This window comes from Nannospalax galili, unplaced genomic scaffold (assembly GCF_000622305.1).
Source record: "Nannospalax galili isolate Female #2095 unplaced genomic scaffold, S.galili_v1.0 scaffold323, whole genome shotgun sequence".
NCBI classification, from domain to species: domain Eukaryota; kingdom Metazoa; phylum Chordata; class Mammalia; order Rodentia; family Spalacidae; genus Nannospalax; species Nannospalax galili.
The window spans coordinates 1,305,535-1,328,745 of record NW_008350329.1 but is presented as its reverse complement, the minus strand read 5'-3'; the positions used below and the strand labels follow the sequence as shown (position 1 = coordinate 1,328,745).

Below are 23,211 nucleotides of genomic sequence, written 5' to 3'. Positions count from 1 at the left end.
GTCAGCCCTCTACCTTTTTTTTGAGACAGGGTCTCTTACTAAATATGGAACTCATTGATTTGGTTAAAATGGCCAGTGGAGCTCCAAGGATCTGCCCGTCTCCACCATCCTCCAACCCCCACCCTCAGTACTGGGGTTACAGATGTGGGTGCTGGGAACCCAAACTCAGGTTCTCCTGCTTATACAGTAGGCACTTTACCACTTGAGCGTCTCTCCATCCTCCATCACACATATTTTGATATGCTGTATTTTCATTTACATTTTTTAAAAGATTTATTTATGTGTACGTGTGTGTTTATGTACAGGTATGTACAAGCGTGTATGTGGGGGTGCCGGCAGAGGCCAGAAGTAGGCATCAGGTCCTTTGGATTTATAGGTGTTTGTGAGCTGCCCAATGTGAATGCTGGGCTCTGAACTCCAGTTCTCTGCAAAAGCAGCAAGAGCTCTTAACCACTGAACCATTTCTTCAAGCCCTTTCATTATGTTTAACTCACTAGCTTTTAAATTTCTTTGAAACTTCCTCTTTGATGTATGTGTTATTTAGAAGTTGGTTAGAGGTCTTTCTGTTGTCTTTTTGTTTTTCTAGTGTAGTTGTATTGTTGAAGTTGTTACTTAGATTTGTATTCTGTGCTTGAGTGGAGTGCTCTATAAATGCTAGTTGATGGTATTCATATGTGGTTTTATGTCCTCAGTGATACTTTGTCTACTGCTCTCAGTTGTCGAGAAGTAGTGTTGAAGTCATGCTATAACTGTATACTTGTGTTTCTCCTGTTCCTCCTGTTTTGTCTCACACTTTACATCTCTGTGGGTTGGTGCATATACCTTTAGGACTATTATATCTTGGTGGATTGGTCTTATCATTACATAATGTCCTTTTCTTCCTAGTCATTTTTTTGCTTCTGAAGTTATTTGATAGTAGTATAGTCAGTCTGCTTTTATTTGTTACTATTTTTGTTACATTCTTTCCCATTTTCCACATTTGTTATATTTGATATAAGTTTTTTTTAGACAACATACAGGTGGGTTGTATATTTAAAGTTTTATTGTATTCTAAGTTATGTGTATGTATGCATATCTGTGTGTGGGTATGTGCATGTAAGTGCAGATGCTCTCAAGAGAACAGAGGTGTCAGATCTTCCTGGAGCTGGAGTTACACGTCATTTTGAGCCCTGCTCCCCATCCCTCAATGGGTGCTGGGAAACAAACATGGGTCCTCTGTAAGAGCAGAATGTACTCTTTAAGTTTTTTTTTGAAACAGGATCTCCCTGTAGCCCCAGCTGGCCTGGAACTCACTATGTAGACTAGGCTGGCCTTGAACTCACAGAGATCTGCCTGCCTCTGCCTCCCAAGTGCTGGAACTACAGGCTTGTGCCACCATGCCTGGCAGTATGTACTCTTTTTTTTAAAAAAATTATTTATTATTTTTATTTTATGTGTATGAGTGTTACCTGCATGATGCACCTGTGTCATGCAGGGCCCACGGAGGTCAGAAAAGGGTGTCAGGTCCCCTGGAACTAGAGTTACAGACAGTTGTCACCTACAATGTGGGTTCTGGGAATTGAACCCGGGTTCTCTGCAAGTGCAGTCAGTACTCTTAACTGTTGAGCCATCTCTCCAGCCCCTGGATTGTATGTGTATGTATATATGTGTATATGTATATATTTTTTCTTAATTATCTTTATATCTTTTCCCCCACTGGCAGCTGCCCATAGCTCCCCACTGGATTTTATGCATTCTGTCATCGACGTCAAGGCCTACTGAGTCAAGTTAGTGTCTGAAAACATCCCACAGTTCAAGTTCATCCACTGAGATCTAGTCAAGCTATCTAGAGTTTCCCCCTTTAAGATCAGCTATTCTTCACCCAGCACTAATCAGCTACCAGTAGGTTTTTGGCTGAGATTGAGTCCTGCTATCCATTTTCATAGTTCTGTATTGGGTTTTTTTCTGCTTGGGTTTGCATTGTTCTTGTGCATACTGACAACATTGCTACAGGTTCATATGAGCAAAATCCCAGGAGCCTGTAAAACTCTATTTCTATATGGTCATGAACCTCCTCCCTCTTACAGTCTTTCTGCCCCATCTTCCACAATGGTCCCTGAGCCCTGGGTGGGTTTAATATGAGACCTGCCCAAGGACCCACACTCTAGAGACTCTTATTCTCTGTGCTTTGGCTGTCTGTGTCCTTTTGTGTTCATGGACCTCTGTTTTTTGAGGGAACTTCATTAATGAGAGTTGAGAGATACATTAGTGTTCTCTCTACCCCTTGTTCTACTGTGTTCCATGAGCCTTAAGTATAGAGGTTCCATTGTAGTTGTGTCACCTAGGATTTGGCATTTCACAGACAATCTCTGTGTGACCAGTTGTGGAATTCTGTAACAGTTGCTGTCTGTTTGCAAGAGAAGTTTCTTTGATGAGTGGTGACTGGCATACTTGTCTGTAAATATAATGATTCATAGTTAGCAGATGGTAAGAAATTACATTTGCCTAGGGATGTGACAGCCTTGGGGTTTTCTCTAAGATCTGTGATCGCTCCAGCTGTGTTTATTTGGCTAGGTTTACAGTACCACACATGAGTTCCTTCTCATTGAGTGGGCTTTAAATCCAATTAGGTAGCTGTTAATTACCCCCAAGATAAAGTGCCCCTACTGTCCCAAAATAGTTTGCTGTGCCAGTTGTTGTGATTATTAGGCTTTAAAGATGGGGTTAGACCATTGATTGCTATTCTCCCTTAGCAGCTTACATAGTGTTCTCCAAAACTATGAGAGCTAGCCTTTGCAGAGGTGGCTTCCAGGTCACTTCCAGCTGAATTGTAGTTTTTAAATATTTTATTTATATTTTCATTTTATTTTATGTGTATGAGTGCATTGCCTGCATGTATGTAAATGCACCCATGTCATGAAATGCCCAAGGAGGTCAGAAGAGGGTGTTGGATCCCCTGGAACCATGTGGGTGCTGAGAACTGAACCCAGGTTCTCTGCAACAGCAGCCAGTGCTCTTAACTGCTGAGCCATCTTTCCAGCCCTGGATTGTCTTTCTAAATCAGTTTTTAAAAGCTGTTTCATTTTACATTTTTGGGTAATTTACATTTAATGTACTTATCACCTTATGTTAAGGTTTAACTGTCACTTTGTTTGGTATTATTTTTGCTGTTGTCTTTTTTATACCCTGCTCTCTTGTGGATTACTTGAACATTTTTTAGAATTTTGCTTTCATGTATATATAATACTTTGAATAGACATCTTTGTTTAGATGTTTTAAGTGTTCTTAATGTATCACATTGTATATGATTAACTTACTAGTCTACTGATTCTACCATTTTACCTTTTTGAATAGCACCCACATGGCGGCTGTGAACTGTCCTTAACTCCAGTTCCAGGGGAATCTGAAGCCCTCTTCTGACCTCCGTGGCATTGCACACATAGGTGCACTCACATACATGCCGGCAATACACTCATACACATAAAAAAAAATGTCTCTTTCTGTCCCTTAATCGTCCTCATTTAAAGTATAACCACATTAGATGTTAGGTATTTTTTCAACATACACTTCAATCATATTAGATGTCAGTTTCTGCTTTGCTCATTAAGCATAATTTATGAAACTTAAGTCTGTAGTGTTACAGGTGTTTTTGCTTTTTGTGTTTTTCTTCCTGATGCTTCATGTAATATATTTTTTTATCATTTCTTTCTTTATCTTTTACAGTATGTTCGCAGATATCAGATCCTCTTAGTTTTCCTTTGTCTTAACATCCTGAGCTAAAGGAGCAAATAATTAAAATTTAATTCCCAAAGAGTATTTTCTTTTTTTAAAAAAATTTTTTTTTTTATTATTTTTATGTGTATGAGTGTATTGCCTGCATGTGTGTAAGTGCACCTATGTCTTGCAGTGCCCGTAGAGGTCAGAAGAGAGCATCAGATCCCCTGGAACTGGACTTATGGACTGTTGTTAGTCACCATGTGTGCTAGGAACTGAACCCAGGTCCTCTGCAAGAGCAGCCAGTGCTCTTAACCACTGAACCCTCTCTCCAGCCCTGGAGAGTGTTTTCAGTGGAGTTGGATTTTCAGTTGACAGATTTTTACTCTTGATGTATAAAAAATGCTGTACCAATTCCTTCTACTGTCTCTAGTTTCTGGTGCAGAATCTATTGCCATTTGGATTATGTTCCCTATATATGCAAGATGTATTTTCTCTAGCTTTTATTGTGTTTGTGTATTTTTCTTTTGATAACATTTTTATTTCTTTATTAATTTTGAGCTAAGACTCAGAGTTTGAATGAGCTATGTACCCAAAGATGACCTGAATTCCTCATCCTCCACCCCCATCTCCCTCCTGCAGGTATTTCAGGCATGTGTCACTATTCCCTGCTTGTTTTACCTTGGTGTTCTCAAGTTTGACTATGATAGGCCTTGCTGTTGATTTCTTATGGATTTATTCCGTTTAGGATTTGTTCAAGTTCTTCAGTTTCTCTCTCTCTCTCTCTCTCTCTCTCTCTCTCTCTCTCTCTCTCTTATATATTCATTTTTTCTTTTTTTATTGTTTTTATTTTATGTGTGTACATGTATTGCCTACATGTAGGTAAGTGCACCCGTGTCATGCAATGCCCGTGGAGCACAGAAGAGGCTGTCAGATCCCCTGGAACTGGAGTTACAGACAGTTGTTAGCTGCCATCTGGGTGCTGGGATTCAAATGCGGGTCTTCTGCAAGAACAGCCAGTGTTCTTAACTGCTGAGCCATCTCTCCAGCCCTGTATATTTATTTTTAACATTTTAATTATTGCCAGATCCGGGAAGCTTAGCCACTGCTCTTTAAGTATCTTCTCAGTCCTGCCTGCGTTTCTTCTCTGAGAACTCTAGTAGCATGACTATTAGGTTTCTTGTTGTAGCCTCTCATCGCCTTAAAGTTTTCTTGATTATTTGTCCAGCTTTTTTGATTATTCAAATTGACTATTTTATGTTATTTTATTTTCTAGTTACCTTATCCTTTTTTCTGTCCCTCCATTCTGCTACTAAGGGTATAGTGAATTTTATTGTCACTACGTATTTTGTATTATAATCATATATTATTATTATTAAAATTTCCTGTTGGCTTTTCTTCTGTTTTTCTTTGGTAAGGCTTTTATATTTCTTTTGATCGGATTTTTAAATTTTTATTTTTATTTTATGTGTATGCGTGTTTTATGTTTGTGTATGTAAGCATACCACATGTGTGCAATTCCCTCAGAAGTCAGAAGAGGGAGTCAGAGCCCTTGTGATTAGAGTTACATACAGTTGGCTGCCATGTGGGTGCTGGGAACTGAACCTGGGTCCTCTGCAAGTCTTAATTTCTGAGCTGTCTCTCTAGCCCCTGGGATTTTCTAAGTGCTTATAATGCTTATTTTATTAGAGCTGCTTTAAATTCTTTGTCAAATAATTCTGAGATTTTGTTAGACTGTCATTGGCAGATATTGTCTTCTTTTGTTTAGTTTTTTTTTTTTTTTTTTAATTTTACACCACTCCCTGAACCTCTCTGCCAAATCCCAGTGCAACTTTCCACTTTACTTCAGGGAAATGGGAACAAATTAAGTCATGTCCCCCTCAAATCCATGTCTCCCCATTCACAATACAGACCAGGCACAGTGACCTGGGCTGGGGTGTATATGGGGGCAGGTTTGCTCTGCCTCTTCTTTCTATACAGTCAGTGTAAAAACAGCCTGTGGTAAGCACCAGGAGGCCTTCTTTTGTTTAGTTTTATATCTTTCTGATTCTTGGTGAGGGCTTTTAGATAGAAAATTAGACATTTTGAGTGTAGATTGGTTTCAGTGTCCTTAGGGGAAGCCTGAGCAGCAATATAAAAGTATAATTTTTATGGTATTTTTCCTCTCAAATATATAATATCACCAAAACACATATTTTAAAAATAAAAAGTTTGTGGCTGGTTGAGATGGCTTAGTGGCTAAGAGCACTGGCTACTCTTGCACAGGACTTGGCTTCAGTTTCCAGTACCCACACAGTGACTTAACATCCGTCTGTAACTCCAGTTCCAGGGAATCTGAAGCCTTCTTCTGACATATAGCTTCTCAACTATATTTTACTGTTTTTACTTCTAAAATGACTCACTTGCTTCATGTCTTCAGCTCACTTACACTATAAATATCCCCAGTTACTCTGAAAAATATAACAGTTTCAAAAGAATAAAATACTGGGTTGGAATCATAGAAAATTCACATGGAATAAACTGAAACAAGAAAATGAACAAAGCAGAAATTATGGTCTAAAATATCTCCAAAATAACATAGTATCTAGTGATAGTCCACGTATGACTCACAGAAAAGGAAACGATTCAAACTGGTGCAGATGAGAATGCTCAAACTAGCCCTTGTCACAGACATTTACAATGATCTGAAGGAGGAGGATTTGTAAACACCTGATTCTCAGCTCCACTGATCCTGCAGTGCTGATAACACATTTTGAATTTGTACACCGACAATAAGAAACAATTATACTGAGATTTTGTGATTGGGTGGTGAGTGGCACAACTGGTGCAATCTAATTTAAATGTATATCAGTAAGATTTTAATATCATTGGGGAAAAGTAATACATAAGTTTTAAAATGATTTAAAATAATAGAAAACTAAAAAATAGAAAAATTTAACAACTTTAAAACTTATAGTAATTATGCTAATGGTAAGATAAAGAAATTCTATTTTTGGTTTTTAAAATTATTTCTAATGTTGTGTACTTTTATAAAACATTAGAACTTGTCAGTGATTGTTGAAGAGTAGGGAACTCAGAGAGGAGCCTGACTCTGTTCCTTTGATATTTATGCTAGATTTTGCCTGATCTTAATGTTTTTACATCTCATAACATCCATACTCACATTTTAAAAGTTAGTTGCACAGTTATAATTTTGCAATTTTCAACTCTGTTTCTTTCCACTTTCAGTGCATAAATTTGATCATAGTATTTAAACTAGACAATTGTGTATATTTTTAACAGCATTCAACTTTGACATCAACGTTGAGGAGACTGGGAGAAGATGTATTTAAAGGAGTGGTGATTAAAGGGACTCAAGAGATTTCATTAGAGCATTCTGTGGAGAATAAACCAAAGTCAGCTGCGTTCTTCAAGAGCTCCAACTTGTCACTGAGATTTTTATCAACCTTAATTGTTCTCAAAACAGTCACTCAAGGTGAGCGTCACAAGGACTCACAGAGTAATTTGGTAGTTATGAAAGAATATAGGAAAGTGTTTCTTTTATGCTCACATATATTTTACATTTTCAGAATGAAATTTTGAGTTATTTTATAGTGGTGGCACATCATGGGAAACTATTTTATTTTACTGACTTTAAGAAAATGAAGTTATAGCTGGGTGTGGTGGTACACACTTTTAATCCCAGCACTCAGAAAGCAGTGGCAGGCAGTTCCCTTTGAGTTCAAGACCAGCCTGGTCTACAAATCGAGTTCCATGCAAGCCAGGACTACACAGTTGAGAAGGCCCTGTCTCTAAAAACAAACAAACAAAAACAACAAAAAAGAAAATGAACTTTTTAGACTGTTGCTTTCTTTCAAGCCTTCATTGATTCTTGGGTTATGTTTTTATGTGCTTTTTGCATACAAACCTTTGCATTTGCCACATAAATTGAATTGCTAGTTAATTGTTTCCACAAGAGAACTGAGTATCAAACCGTAGCCCAAGGCCACATATTTGGCCTACCATCTGATTTGTAAATGAAGTTTATCATTTGTTATGGATCATGTATGATTCTTTGTACCCTAGAACACAGGTGCTTAGTTGGCAGCAGAGACTGCATAGCTTCCAAAGCCTGTAAAATTGTATCTGACCCTTCAGAGAAAAAGGTCCCCAGCTCTGACAAACTTGGAAATTTACTGTGGAAGAGCTTGTCTTGTTTATGTATCTCCCCTACGTAGTGCTTGGTGTGTAAGAGTGGATACAGCAGTGAATCGGTTCAGACCAATGCTTCAACCAGAGTTGAACACAATTAGTTTGCATATATATGTTTGGTCTTTTTGAGACAGGGTCTCCCTGTAGCCCCAGCTGTCCTGGAACTTACTATGTAGATCAGGCTGGCCTTGAACTAGATCTGCCTGCCTCTGCCTCCCCGAGTGCTGGGATTAAAGGCATGCGCCACCACGCCTGGCCTAGTATATATTTTTAATGTAACTGTAACTACAATGTTTCTATCTCTTCCCCATTTCTAAAGTATCTCATTCAGAATGGTGGGTTTTCCATGGAAAATGACAGTAATTTGGCTGCTTTCTCTGGAGTATATTCTGTTTAATTTACTCCTGATGGTATGAAACCAGTGAAAAAAGCAAAAAATCCAAATTCTCCATTTTTCTGTTTTATGGGTATAATTCTCAAAATTGAAATGATAGATTAGATGGTAACTTGGGAAAATATCTCTTGAAAATGCACTAGCAAAATTCACCACAGACCTATCAAAAACTTTTTGCTCGCACACATAGACATGCACGCTATTTTATCTGATAGTCCATAGCCACACAGTGTTAAAATATACTCAAAGTGCATGGTGTGCTTGTGGAGGTCAGACAACAACTTGTGGGGTTAGTTCTCACCTTCTACCATATGAGGTCTGGGAATCAAACTCAGGTCATTAGTTTGATGTCAAGCATCTTTACCTGTTGAGCCATCTCACCAGCCCATAATGTTCTTTCTTTGTAAACTCTGAAAAGGGCAAAAATGCAATAAGGGATACTTATTTGGCATGAAGAAATAGAATGGAGTAAGATGTTTTCTGTGCAGTGTTGTACATGCTGACCTGTGAGTATTGGAAAGCAGGAGAGAAAACTGTAGGAATTCTATACATAATGCCTAAAACTATAAAAGAGAATGATAGCTAATATGCCAGCAAAGATAACAAATACCTTCCTTAAAAACAACTTGTCTGACTGATAGAAGTATATTCTTCTCATAAGAACCCCATTTCAGATATAAAGGTACAATATATGAAAATATTAAATAAAATTTTTTTCCTTCAGTAAAGCTATCTTCAATAGCTCAGTTGGTAGAGAGGAGGACTGTAGTGGATAGAGCACTGTAATCCTTAGGTCGCTGGTTGGATTCTGGCTCGAAGGACTTCGTACATTGTTTAAGAATAGGAGGTAGGAATAGGCTAGGCAGTTAGGGTAAAAAGACCCCAAAGAAAAGTAGCCAGTTTCTTGGCTAAAAGTCACAATGTCCTTGAACCTCTTAGCAACATACTTTGTTCCAAAGGCCAAAAATGTCGAAAGTGTTTGGGAGCTTTAATCTAATCCTTAAAAGATTTTAGGGTTACCTCTTCAGAGGGGGAAATGTTAGAGTAGCAAAAAGCCCCATTAAAAAAAAAAAAAAAGAGTACATGAAGCTATCAGAAAAAAATGATGGGGAGATATCGGAGAAATTGGAGGGGAGGAAGTGGGCATGGATTTGATCAAAACCCCTTATATGCATACACCTCTGTTGCTGTTAAGCCGGTCCTCTCTCCCACCGCGGAGGCAGGGGATGAGTAGGCCCGGAGTCAGCCTCACAGACTCACTGTGTTGCAAGCAGAGCTCTCCTTTATTGCATACAAGGGAGCAAACTTTATACCCCTCCCTGTCCTCCCATTGGTCGCTGAGTCTGAGATGTTTCTCTCTCATTGGTTCTTCGGGTGCGTCAGCGATCTCCAGGTCTCCTGGCGGAACTTAGGTTAGGTCGTCAGACTCAAAACAGAAAGCGCTGCCTTGGCCTGTCCCTCCACACACCTTAATAAATTATTTTTTAAAAAGCTACATTTTACACACACATATTAATGGCTATTTATTTTAAGCTTGTTGAATTAGGAAGTCTGTTGGGGTTACTTACAGGAATGTGGGTGAGGGGTTACTTAAAGGAGTATAGAGGACAGAAGGGCATCACCCAAAAGCCCACCCCAGTGGGTGATGACTCAGGACAGCTGCATTCCTAGAACTCCCTGCCCAGTCCACCAATAAGAGAAAACATGCTGTATTTGTCTTTCTGAGACTGAATTTACTTAATTTGATACATAAATTTTCTTGTAAATGGTAATTTTGTTCTCGCTGTATCACATTTTTTATCCATTCCTCTCAGATATGTAGATTAGTTTCATTAACTTAGCTATGGTGACTAGTATTACAGTAACATTGATGTGCAAGTATCTATAAAATTTTGATTTAGACTCCTTCAGGTAAACAGTGAGGAGTGGTATAGGTGAGTCATAGAGTAGATCTATGTTTAGTTTTCTGAGAAACCTCCAAACTGATTTTCACAGAGGCTGGACTAATTTATATTCCTACTGATGATGTATAAATGTATAAAACGTCCTCGTTTTTTCTGCGTCCTTGCCCTTGTCAGCTTGTATTACTTGTTTGTTTGTTTGTTTGTTTTTCTCTTTTTGACATAGGGTCTCCCTGTAGCCCCAGGTGTCTTGGAATTCACTATGTAGACCAGGCTGACCTTGATCTCACAGAGATCTGCTGGCCTCTGCCTCCCAAGTGCTGGGACTAAAGGCCTGCACCATCACACCAAACCTTTATTACTTGTTTTCTTAAGGACTCTTCTGCATAGGGTGAGATGGACTCATGTCTTTTATTTTCATTTCTCTAATGGCTTCTGAAGTTGAACATACTTTATATGTTTACTGGCCCCTTGTGTTTCATATTTTGAGAGCTGTCTGTTCATTTCATTAGCTTATTTATTTATTGGATTTTTGATTTTTTGTTATTTTGTTTTTGAGTTCTTTGTATATCCTAGATATTATTCCTCTATCAGATGTATAGTTAGTAGTTTTTCTCCTATTGTGCAGACTGTCCTTTACCTTTATGTGCAAAAGCTTTTTAGTTTCATAAAATCCCATTTGTCAATTGTCATTATTTCCTGAGCAATTGGAATCCTTTTCAGAATATTGTTGCCTATATTTACATCTTGAAGTGTTTGCTGGCCTTTTCTTCTGACAGTTTGAGTTTCAGGTCTTGCGTTAAGGTCTTTGATCCATTTGAAGTTGATTTTTGTTACAGGGTTTCTGAAAGAGAAGGATCTAGTTTCATTTTTCTGTATGTGGATATGAAAGCACATTTTGTTAAAGAGGTTTGGGTGTCCTTTCTCTATATTTTAGCATTTTTGCCAAAATTCAGGTGGTTGTAGATACATGGGCTTATTCTTGAGTCTTCTATATTAGTTATGAATAAAAGATATGTACTGCTTTCCAGGAAGCATGTCATTAACAGCCTGACCTATGTCTTCTACAACTTCCTCTGTGTTCTTTTCTTACAAATATGTAGTACTTTGAAAATTTCATGTATACAATGTATCTTGACCATGTTTACCCCATTCTCTCCCTCCAACTCCCCTGGGACCTCCTCCAACGCATATCCCTTCTGCTCAACTTCATGCCTTTTTAAAAAATATTTTATTATTTTTATTTTATGTGTATGAGTGTATTGCCTGCATGTAAGTGAGTGCACCCGTGTCATGTAATGCCGTTGAGGTCAGAAGAGGGTTTCTGATTCCCCTGGAACTGGAGTTAAGGATGGTTTGTAACTGCCATGTGGGTGCTGGGAATCAAACCTGGGTCCTTTAGAAGAGCAGTCTTTTTAAAAAGTTTATAACCTATTGAGTCCAGTTAGTGCTGCCCATATGTGCATGGGTGTGGGATTATCCACTCAGGCATGGGCAACCTGCCAGTGGCCACACACCCCTAAAGAAAAATGACTCCCCCTACCTCCAGCAGCCATCAACTGCCAGTAGCTCCTTAGCCCTCTTCCCTCCATGCTGGATTAAAAAAAATTTTTTTTATTGTTTGAGAATTTCATACATGCACATAATGTGTTTTGATCAAATCCATCCCCTCCTATTTTTCTCCTATCGTCCCCACCACTTTCCCTCCCAATTTCCCGTGCTTGTTTCTTTAAACACACTGAATCCACTTAGTACTGCCTGTATGTGCATGTGTGTAGGACTATCTACTGGAACATGGGTAGTCCCTGAGAGGTTGCTGAAGAAAACTGACCCTCCCTCCCCAGCGGCCATCAATTGCCAATAGCTCCTCAGCTTGGGTGCACTTTCATGACCCCCTTCCAAATCCATGCTAAGATTTTGTGTGTTTACACACAAATTTATTTAACTTCCAGGTCTTGTAGACCTAATCATCACCTAATCCTGCTGCCAATGGGATACTTCACTGCTTCCTAGTTTTGCCACTGCAAATAATAACATATCCTTATTACATGTCTTGATATATTGGAACTTTTAAAATGTACTGCAAACTTACCATCCTGAGACTGATGTGTGAAAGGATATATCATTCTAACTTTAGCAGATATTGCCATCTTTCTCAAAAAGATTGAAGCTGTTATAATCCCTTCAGATATTTTTGAGTGTGTGTGTGTGTGTGTGTGTAGTGCCATTTCTTGAACCATCCATTCCAGTATTTGATGTTATTAGTGTTTTTAATGTTTGCAGGTTTCATTTTAGTGAAAGCATGGCTTTATGTAATGATTTTTGGTTGTATTCTATTGATTGCCAATAAGGTTGACCATCTGTTTTTTGTTTGTTTGTTTGTTTGTTTTTGAGACAGAGTCTCACTATGGATCCCCGACTATCCTGGAACTTGCTGTATAGACCAGGCTGGCCTTGAACTCACAGAGATCTGCCTGCCTCTGCTGGAACTAAAGGTGTACACCACCATGCCTGGCTTAACTCTCTGTGTGTGTGTGTGTGTGCGTGTGTGTGTGTACATTTTTTGTTGGTTTGCTGTTTCTCTTCTGTAAATTTTGTGCTGACATTCTTGATCTGTTTTCTCTTTTTCTTATTGCTTTCTTATTGCTTTTTCTTATCGATTTTTTATCTTTCATATTTGAGTGTCACATTTTCCTAATCTGTCATCTGTGTCTTGTTTTGTCAAACCAAAAATTTAAATTTTTGTGTACATAATAATACATAATTGTTGGGATTTCTTTTTTTTAAACATTTATTATTTATTGTGTGTGTTGTATATACCACAGTGTATGTGTGGAGATCAGGGGACAACTTGTAGGAGTAGTTCTTTCTTTCACTCTGTGGGTCCCTGAGATCAAACTCAGGTCATCAGGCTTGGCAGCAAGTGCCTTTACTCACTGAGCCATCTCACTGACCCTTTGTTAGAATTTCTGGATTTCTTATTTAGTAGATGAGATTTATTAGTATTTTTTTTCTCACATTTAGTTCTTTAATTTGGTTAGATTTAAAAGCATGTGTGAAGTGAGAGAAATCTAATTGGTTTAATGTAACGTTTTCTTCTCAGACATTTTGGTAATAATTCTGAAAGAGATTTGCATATCTTTGTTTTCTTCTTAATTTTTTAAATTGTGCTATGGATTTATCCCAAGTCTTTATATATGGGGTGGATTGGGGGGGGTGTCTACCACTTTGGCATATTGTTAGTGCTTGCATATATATATATATATATTTAAATCATTTTTTAATCCTTAACACGTTTATACAAATAATAAGCTTACCATGCTTATTTTAATAAAACAGTGTTCAAAATACTTATAAAGTTTCCTATGTCCCATATGCAAACCCCTTTGTTTTCTACAGTGATATCCCATTTCACAGATTATCTTCTCTTTAAAAAATTCCATTGATTCAGCACAACCTATTTTCCCTCAAGTGTTTCCATTTTATTTATATTGGCAAAATAGTAAATAAATTTTAAGTTTCCTGTGATAATTGAAAATATAGACTCCACCCAGAGTTCACATAGATATTATTGATTTATCTTGCCATTTTATGACTTTTTATTTTTCATATGAACTTTGCCCATTTAAATTTTTAAAATTTATTTTAATTTTATGTGTATGAGTTTTTTGCCTGCTTGTATGTAAGTGCACCTGTGCAAATCCTGCAGAGGCCAGAAGAAGGTGTTGGATACCCTGGAACTGGAATTGGGAATAGTTGTCATCTGCCATGTGGGTGCTGGGAATCGAACCCAGGTACTCTAGAAGAGCAGCCAGTGCTGTTAATCACTGAGCCATATCTCCAGTTCCAAACTTTGCCCAATTTTGAAGTTAAAATTTAAAATTGTTTTCTGCCAGGGATGCCTCCCTTACAAAATCAATTTAAACATGTTTCTGTCCTGTACCTTTTAGGGAAGTTTCTAAGAATGATGATGCTCAGTAGGTTTTAGCCAGACTGTTTTGTTCTCACTGGCTAGTTTTTGAAAGGAACTCATATTATTAAAATATAGTATTAGCTTTAAAATATGAAATGGAAGTAGAAAGACCAGACTGATTTTTTTCATTAATTTTATCATTCTTAAAAAATGTAGCCAGGCATGGCGGCACAAGCTTGTAATCCCAGAACCTGGGAAGTTGAAGCAGGAAGATTAGAAGTTCAAGGTCATTCTCAGCCACCTTATGAGTTCAAGGCCAGCTGGGCAACATGAAACTCTGTCTTTTTTCTAAAAGAATTAATTTTTTCTAATTAACTTACAAATAAAACATTACATCGCTGGTTTAAAGAAGTCTCTCAAACATTTGCCTGGTCTCAAAGTCCGTATATTTCCATGAACTCCAGTACAGTTAGGATGGCCATTCTGAAGCAGTGGTGCTACACTTAGGGTTTTACACTTTCACTATCAATTACAGTTTTTATTTATTCATTTTTTAAATGGTTTTTGCTACTTCAATACCCAGAAAATCGAATTCACTTCTCCACCATATAAAAAAAGAAGAAAAAACTATGATGGATTGAAACTATGATGGAAAAAAAATAGCTTTGTAACCTCTTTAATGACACATGTCCTTTTGCCTATATTCTGTCCTTCAACACCTGATAGTGTCTTCTTCTGGACTCCTTTATAAATTTTATACTCTGCATCTACTTAATACCGGTTTACATATATACATGTATATATTTTAGGTTAGAATCTGCATATTAGGGAGAACATTCGCTTCTTGTCTTTCTGAGTTCAAGTCACCTTGCTTAATATACTTTCCATGTCCATTATTTTCTTGCACATTTCATTTTTCTTTACAGCTGAATAACATTCAATTGTGTATGTGTATCACATTTTGATTATTCATTCATCTGTTGATAAACACCTAGGTTGGTTCCATTTCTTTGCTATCATATGTAGAACAGCAATAAACAGATGTGTAGATATCTCTGTGGTAGAATATGGAGTTCTTTGCCTGGGAGTGTTATGGTAGTTCTGTCTTTTTTTTTTTTTTTTTCAGAAGTAACACTGAATAAAGAAATTTATTCCATTTACATACATTCAAGTAGTAGTTCTGTTTTTAACTTGAGGAACCTCCAGCTGATTTCCATAATGGCTGTATTAATTTACACTCCCATCAGGAATGAATAAGAGTACCTCTTTCCCTGGATTCCTTTTGTTAGTCTGAATCATATATGATCATTAATTCCATTTATTTATTTATTTGTTTGTTTGTTTTTTTACTTATTTTCTTTTTGAGACAGGTCTCCCTGAAACCCCAGCCAGCCTGGCACTTGCTATATAGTCCAGGCTAACCTTGCGCTCACAAAATCCTCCGACCTCTGCCTTCCAAGTGCTGGGACTAAAGGCATGCACCACCACTCTGCATCAATTCTTTTGTAAAAAATTTTATTACTTTTACTTATGTGTATGTGTGTATTGCCTACATATATGTAAGTGCACCTGTGTCGTGCAGTCCCCATGGAGGACAGAAGAAGGTGTCAGATCCCCTGGAACTGGAGTTACAAACAGTTGTTAGCTACCATGTGGGTGCTGGGATTCGACCCGGGTCTTCTGCAAGAACAGCCTGTGATCTTAACTGATGCATCTCTCCAGCCCCCTCACCCATTCTTTAAGGAAAAATAAGACTCTTAAGTTATTTGTCGGACATTTCATCTATCTCTGTGATTTTGAATTCCATCATAAGGAAGTAGACTGGTTGGGGATTGGTCATGGTTGGTGGTTAAGCCATATTCTTTGTGTTTCTTTGTTGTGTTTTGTACATCCATTGGAGTGGGTTTGTCTTTCAGTTTTGACTTCTTCCAACTCTATTTGGATGTTTTGTTTTCTGTGAATCTTCATCAAGGAATGTCTGCATGAAGTTTAGCTGAGGTGATCACATTTTCGTAATGTGCCAATAGGACCAAGGGCTAGTGACTATGGTCAGAAGCATGGTGCTGATGTGGCTTCCTGGAACCACTGGAGCCAAAGGCCTGATCTCTCAGGACTCTTAGACCCACTCGAGCTGAAGCCTGTGGCCTGCACTGACCTCTGGGGCCACTAGGGTCAGAGGCCTGGGCCAGAAGTACTCTCTAGTCCCCCTGAAGATGAAGGCCTAGTCCCATGGCTTCCTGGTCTCTGGGTGTTCTTTGGTTCTGCCCTTAAGTGAGGTTCTGCACAAGGAGGGCTTCGTAAGCATTCTATCCTCATAAGGTAAGGTAGTAATGAAACACCTTGTCTTAAGAGAGAGACAGAGACAATAGTTGTGCTAGAGTGATGACTCAGAGGCAGAGGTGGAGAGCATTTTCTGCTCTTCAAGAGAACCCAAGTTAGATTCCCAGCATCAACTTTTGGGTGGCTCAGCTGTAACTGCAGCTCCAGGAGGTCTGACACCCTCTTCTGGCCTCTACTGGCACCTGCACACATGGTGTGCATGCACACATACACATACACACATGCACACGATTATACATAAAAATAACTGTTAGAAAAAAAATGAGCATGGGGCTGGAGAGATGGCTCAGTGGTTAAGAGCACTGGCTGATTTTGCAGAAGACCCAGGTCAAATCCCAGCACCCACATGGCAACTCACAACTGTCTGTTACTCCAGTTCCAGGGGATCTGATGGCCTCTTCTGTCCTCTGTGGGCATTACACGACATGGGTGCACTTACATATATGCAGGCAATACGTACACATTAAATAAAAATAAATAAAAAATTTTAAATGAGCATAATAAAATAGGGCATATAGTAACAGTAAAAAAGTAACTGCTATCCATTAGACTTTTGTGCCTTTCTCCTCATCAGAGGCAGCATAAATAAACAAGCATGATAGAGGGGCCCCAGTTTTATAATTATTGCTATTCCTTTAGTTTAAAAAAGTGTTTCGATGTTCATTCTAATTCTGAAAATGGCTTAACATTTATAAAAAACTAGATATAGCTAAGAAACTACTCAACACTCATTGATAAATACATTTTAACCCTGTTTTAAAAATTACCTGGGAGAGTGCCAAGAATATAGCTAAGTATGTGTGAGGCCCTGAGTTCAAAACCAAACTGAAATAAAACTGCCTAGGAAAAGTCCACGGTTATCAATGTATAAAATGGTAATTTGAAAGAATTTTTTTAGGTTTAATTTAATATCTGAGTTTGAGAGACAGAAGCAAAATTGTGAAATTAGTCATATCATTAGCAAATAGTGTGATTAGCTGAAATGCATTTGATGTCCTTTAAAGTATCTAAAACTTGTAATTAAAAAAATATTAAAGTGTTGAAAATTATACAATTGCCTTACAATGCACTAAAATTACCACCCTCCATAAAACATCTTCATCTCAATTTTGATTGACAAAGCTTATAAAGTAACAAATTAGACCCCCAAAATTGAAGAATACTCTGTTTTATGACAAAACTCATCTGTTATTTTTGTTCAGTTCACTTTTTTCCATCCATAATACTTTCTTTTGGGAAAAGGAATATTTGTGACAAATCATTGACAAATAATCTAAGTGTAGCTACAGTATGAATGTATTTTATACTTTTTTGTCTTGTTTTCTATGTGTTTAGAAAGTTCATAGTTAGTCTTTTAAAGTACATATATTCTTTTTTAGTAAATGCTTTGGAGATTTAAAATTTGTGCCAGCCTCCTTGGGAAATAAGGTGAGAAACTGGAGATGTCTCACGTCTTTTGATTAACATAGTTGGAAAAGCAGCTCTGTGGACTAATAGGTACACCTCAAGAGAAAAGGGAGCAAGGCTGTCATGCTCTGAACTTCAAAATGTTGGGGAAGTTTGAAGGTTAGCAAAGTTTAATAATTTCATAGCTTTAATGTCCGGTGGGTGTCATGAATCTCTGAAATTCAGATCTATGTATACATTATTTCTCAAACTTATTCAACTCCCAAACTCTGGAATTTCAAGAGCCCTTGGGGCTGGGTGCCTGTCCACATGGTATTTTTTTTCTGTACTGTGGGCCAAGCCAAGTTAGGCTGAGGTCAGTAATGGGCAGCAGAGCTCATCTTTAGAGTTGCTGCAGAGGGTTTCTAACCGTTTTTTGTAATATACTGTATAGACTAAATTAAAAGCTGTCTCAGTGATTAAGGCCAACAGATTGATTCTTGAATACAGAATCAATCTTTCTATTCTTTGTAAAGAATACAAAGGTTGCTGGGGCTGGAGAGTTGGCTCAGCAGTTAAGACCACTGACTATTCTTGCAGAGGACCTGGGTTCAATTCCCAGCACCCACTTGGCAGCTACAAACCATCTTTAACTCCAGTTCCAGGGGAATCTGAAGCCCTCTTCTGACCTCCGTGGCATTGCATGACACGGGTGCACTCACATACATGCAGACAATAATACACTTGTACACATAAAAATAATAAATAAAATATTTTTTAAAAAGAATACAAAGGTTGCATTTTAATGCCAGGGCCTTTTAAAAAGAAAAAACTCAATAATACAGCTTATTTATTTACTTACTGTTTTATCTTTTATGTGTGCATGCAGGTACACATGCATGTGTGTGGTTACCTGTGGAGGTCAGAAGAGGGTGTTAGATCTCCTGGAGTGGAGTTATAAGTGGTTGTAAACTGCTGGGAACTGAATTCTGGCCCTCTAAAAGTGCTGCTAAACACTAAGCCATCTCTCTAGATACCCCCCACCCCTTCTAAGTTTTGGGGATTTAAAATTTTTTTTCTTTTTCTTTTTTACTAGGCATGGTGGTGTATGCCTTTAATCCTAGTTCTTGGGAGGCAGAAACAGGTGGATATCTGTGAGATGGAGGCCAGTCTGGTCTACATAGCAAGTTCTAGGCCAGCTGGGGCCACTAGAGAGACCCTGTCTCAAAAAATTTCTTCTCCAAATTTTAATTTATTTATTTTACATGTAAAAGGGTTTTGCCTGCATGTTTGTAAGTACACTACATGTGTACAATGCCCATGGAGGCAAGAAGACAGTGTCAGAGTCTTTGGAACTGGAGTTACAGACAGTTATTAGCTGCCATGTGGGTGTTGGGAACTGAAAAGGGGTTCTCTGCAGGAGCAGCCAGTACTCATAACTGCTGAGCCATTTCTCCAGCCCCACCTTTTGTTTTTTAATTATGTATATTTGTGTGTGTGTGTGTGTGTGTGTGTGTGTGTGTGTAGGTAGGTTTTGAGTGTCGGTTTGTGCATGTACTTAATGAGGCCAGAAGAGAGCATTGGATTCCCCTGAAGCCTCCTAACATGGGTGTGGAACTGAATTTGTTTCCTCTGCAAGAGTATTAAGTGCTGTTACCTTCAGCCCTACCATATCTCTTTCTTAAAGTAAGTTTTGATGTAACTGAAATGTCAAAAAAATATTCTTTGAAGCCCGGCGTGGTGGCACACACCTTTAATCCCAGCACTTGGGAGGCAGAGGCAGCAGGATCTTTAACAAAAACAAAAAGGGGGAGATGTGGAGAGCGGGCCCATGCGGGACTGCCCAAGATTGCGGCCGGGCACCCTGCCAAGCCCCATGACTGTGTGATCAACAAGTTAATGGCACATGCGCAGCAGTGAAGGACATGGAAGGAAAGCATGGCTGCTGGCACAAGGGCTCGGGGACAGAGTGTCCCAACCAATCCTGTCTAGCGATCTGGCTTGTGTATCCTACAGAATGTGGTGTGATTGGAGGGAGAAGGAGATAAAAGGGGATGGAACCGGGTAATAAAAAAAAAAAAAGAAGTTTGAACCGGCTGTTGATGGTGGTCGTTTTTACTGGGCTCTGCTGGACAGAGCCCGGGGAAGCGGCAGTTGGTGGCCTGTACAGGAACCTCTCATTCTCACTTTTACTTTCGCTTTTGCTTTCGGTTTTGCTTTTGCTTTCACTTTCACTTCTTCCTTCATGGATAGTTTTTTTGTTTTAGTGTTTTTCCTTGCTGTGCGGTTGTTTTTGTTGCTGTTTTTGTTCGTGGTCCCTTCCTGTTGTTCAGAGTGCAAAGTGTGACTGTAATATGATAAGTAAAAGAAAAACGAAAGGTAAGGTTTGCTAGCAATTTAAAGTGCCCTGTTTATAGGGACGGAGAAGCTCCTGGAAAGAAAAAAAAGAAAAAAAAAAGACAGGAGGAAGCATATAGTTACATAAGGAAACACATGGGAAACTTATAAGCTAAGCCTAAGGTACAAAAGGCTCTGATTCAGTTGCTGAAAACCTGTGGAATAAAATTAAAGGACTCCACAGTGGAAACATTCCTTGAGGCAGTCAGGGAAGTGGCTCCTTGGTTTGTTGAAGAGGGCTACCTTAACAAGGAGTCATGGGAAAAATTAGGGCGTGACCTGCTTGATGTGGACAGGAAGGGAAATTACCCAGAGGTGTTTTGGCAGTTTGGACTTTGGTCGGCTCCTGCCTGAGGGATAGATCGGGGAAATATATTGAGGATCTGAAACAGGGCAAGCAGGCATTGGAGGAACTAAAGGAGGAATGCTCCATAAACTCTCAGAGGGCCGATAGCGCAGAAAAGGAGGATGCAGAAAGCCATGACTCAGATGATCTGGAGTCTGTTATGCAGCATTTAAACATTAGAGAACCCACTAAAGATAAGGGAGGACAGGAAGACCAAAGATGTGGCTGCGAAAAGCTAATTAATCAAGGGAGAACTACCCCTGGACGGGGGCCACCACCACAGTATATGTCAAGATCTCCAGGTCCTCCTGTGGTGGTGCCATCCGGGGTGGCACAGATGCGATTCTCTCACATATGGGGACAAGAAGAACTAGGTATAGGGACCTCTGCTTTTCCTGTATTTGAGGACCATACCAATAATAATCAGAGATACCATGAGCCAGTGGAATGGAAGATTATAGAGAGGATTAAAACAGCTGTCTCTGGCTATGGTCCCCAAGCAGCATATACCCTGACCCAAGTTGAGGGCCTTAAAAGATTTTGCATGACCCCATTTGACGGGGGCAATTTATGCAGGGCAGTGTTATCTGGAGGTCAATACTTAGTATGGAAAGCTGCCTACTTTGATTATTCACATCAGACCATGGCAGAAAATACCAGAAATGGTCAACCTGCCTGGAGTGTAGACATGCTTATGGGACAGGGGCAGTTTGCAAATAATCAGATAGGATATCCAGGGCAGGTGTATAATCAAATTAATGATAATGCCCTAAAAGCCTGGAAGGCTCTTACCGGCTCCGGGGACCTCAGTGCTAGTTTGTCCAAAGTGTTACAGGGACCAACAGAGCCGTTTGCAGATTTCCTGGCCAGATTGATATGTGAAGAGGAGATTCAGATCTGCAGTCACCAAGGCAGTTGACTCCTGCAGCACGTGAGTGTCTTGTTAAGGTGGAAAAGAGTCTTGAGGATGCCCAATTGGATCGCTTTAGCCCTGAGTTGCCTATTCAGCTTTGCATACTTGCCTCTGACATATCTCCTACTGGTGTTTTATGGCAGAATGGTCCACTCCTTTGGATGTACTTGCCTTATTCCCCATCAGCCACTCTGCCATGGTACCCCCAGCTAGTTTCAGCCTTGGCACTCAAAGGTATACGACAATGCATTGAGGTTTTTGGCTTTCCGCCTCAGTACATAATAACTCCATACTCCCCCAAGCAGGTGGAGATCTTAATGCACTCGAATGACGAGTGGGCAGTTTTAGCCACTTCTTTTGCAGGTACCTTTGATAATCACTATCCTGCACATCCTTTGCTACACTTTGCTATGAGGAATCCTCTCGTTTGGCCTCGAATTACCCGTTCTGATCCCATACAACATGCTATTACCATATTCACTGATGGTTCTAAGGATGGAGTTGGAGGTTATGTTATGGAAGGTCACCCTCCTGTCTCTATTCTGTTCCCATTTAGTTCACCACAGATGACTGAACTCGCTACAGTTCTACATATCTTCCAAAACTACCATGAGCCTTTTAATATTTTATCTGATAGTCAATATGTGGTCAATGCAGTCTCCTCCTTGGAATCAGTGGGACAAATAAAAGCTTCTTCCACCGTTTGTGAGCTGTTCACAGCTATACAACAGGAAATTTGGGCACGAGCTAATCCATTCTGCATTTTGCATATACGTGCTCATTCTGGTCTCCCAGGCCCGCTGGCAGAAGGTAATTCACAAGTGGACCTAGCTACCAGAGCAGTGTTTGTATTTCCTACCCTGACACCAGTCCAAAAGGCAGAGCACCTACACTCTTTGTTCCATGTCAATGCACAAACCCTTCGCATCAAGTTCCCCATTACTCGTGAACAGGCCCGTGCAATAGTTAAATCCTGTAAGCATCGTGTGACTTCGTTACCTGTACCCTCCCTGGGAGCCAACCCTCAAGGACTAAGGCCAAACCACATCTGGCAAATGGACGTCACGTATGTTCCTAGTTTTGGACGGTTGCAGTTCCTCCATGTTGCAATAGATACCTATTCTGGGGTGATTACAGCCACCCCAAGAGCTGGAGAAAAGGCTACAGATGTGATTGCCGTTTGCTGGCAGATGTTTGCTGCCTGGGGCATGCCTAAGGTCCTCAAAACAGACAATGGCCCGGCTTATACATCGGCCCATTTCACCACCTTCTGTCATCAACTGGGAATCCAATTAATCCATGGCATTCCTTATAACCCGCAGGGCCAGGGGACTGTGGAACGTGCCCACCAAACACTCAAACTCTATCTAAAAAAACAAAAAGGGGGAATAGGGGTGGACTACAAATCCCCTGGGGAGAGAATTAACATAGCTCTTTTCACCATTAATTTTTTGATTCAGGATGCACACGGGCACACGGCTGCTGACCGCCATGTGACGTGGCAGTCTGCACCTCTACCTATGGTGTACTGGAAGGATGTGCTCACAGGACAATGGAATGGCCCTGACCCCGTATTAATTTGGACCAGAGGCTCTGTTTGTGTGTTTCCACAGGAAGCTGAGACCCCAGTGTGGGTACCGGAGAGACTCATTCGCCCAGCTCCACAGAATGGCAAGGATGGCGTCAGGAGTGATGAGAAGCACGGTGATGTTTCTTCTGATCATCCCGACCCCCACA

The 23,211-nt window shown here is 39.5% G+C and overlaps 1 protein-coding gene and 1 non-coding gene across 8 annotated transcripts in view; one reads left to right on the top strand and one right to left on the bottom strand.

Moving 5' to 3' along the window:
* Window positions 1-23,211, top strand: part of Ccdc138 (coiled-coil domain containing 138) — a 138,843-nt gene that overhangs the window by 71,657 nt on the left and 43,975 nt on the right. For all 7 annotated transcript variants that reach the window (XM_029570651.1, XM_017801785.2, XM_017801784.2 and 4 more), the window contains one exon: window positions 6,976-7,168. In XM_029570651.1, the coding sequence (XP_029426511.1) occupies window positions 6,976-7,168 (193 nt within the window). The remainder of the gene's footprint in view (window positions 1-6,975; window positions 7,169-23,211) is intronic.
* LOC115072798 lies at window positions 5,580-5,711 on the bottom strand. The gene has a single exon (XR_003851819.1). It is a non-coding gene; the product is annotated as a small nucleolar RNA SNORA51 (small nucleolar RNA).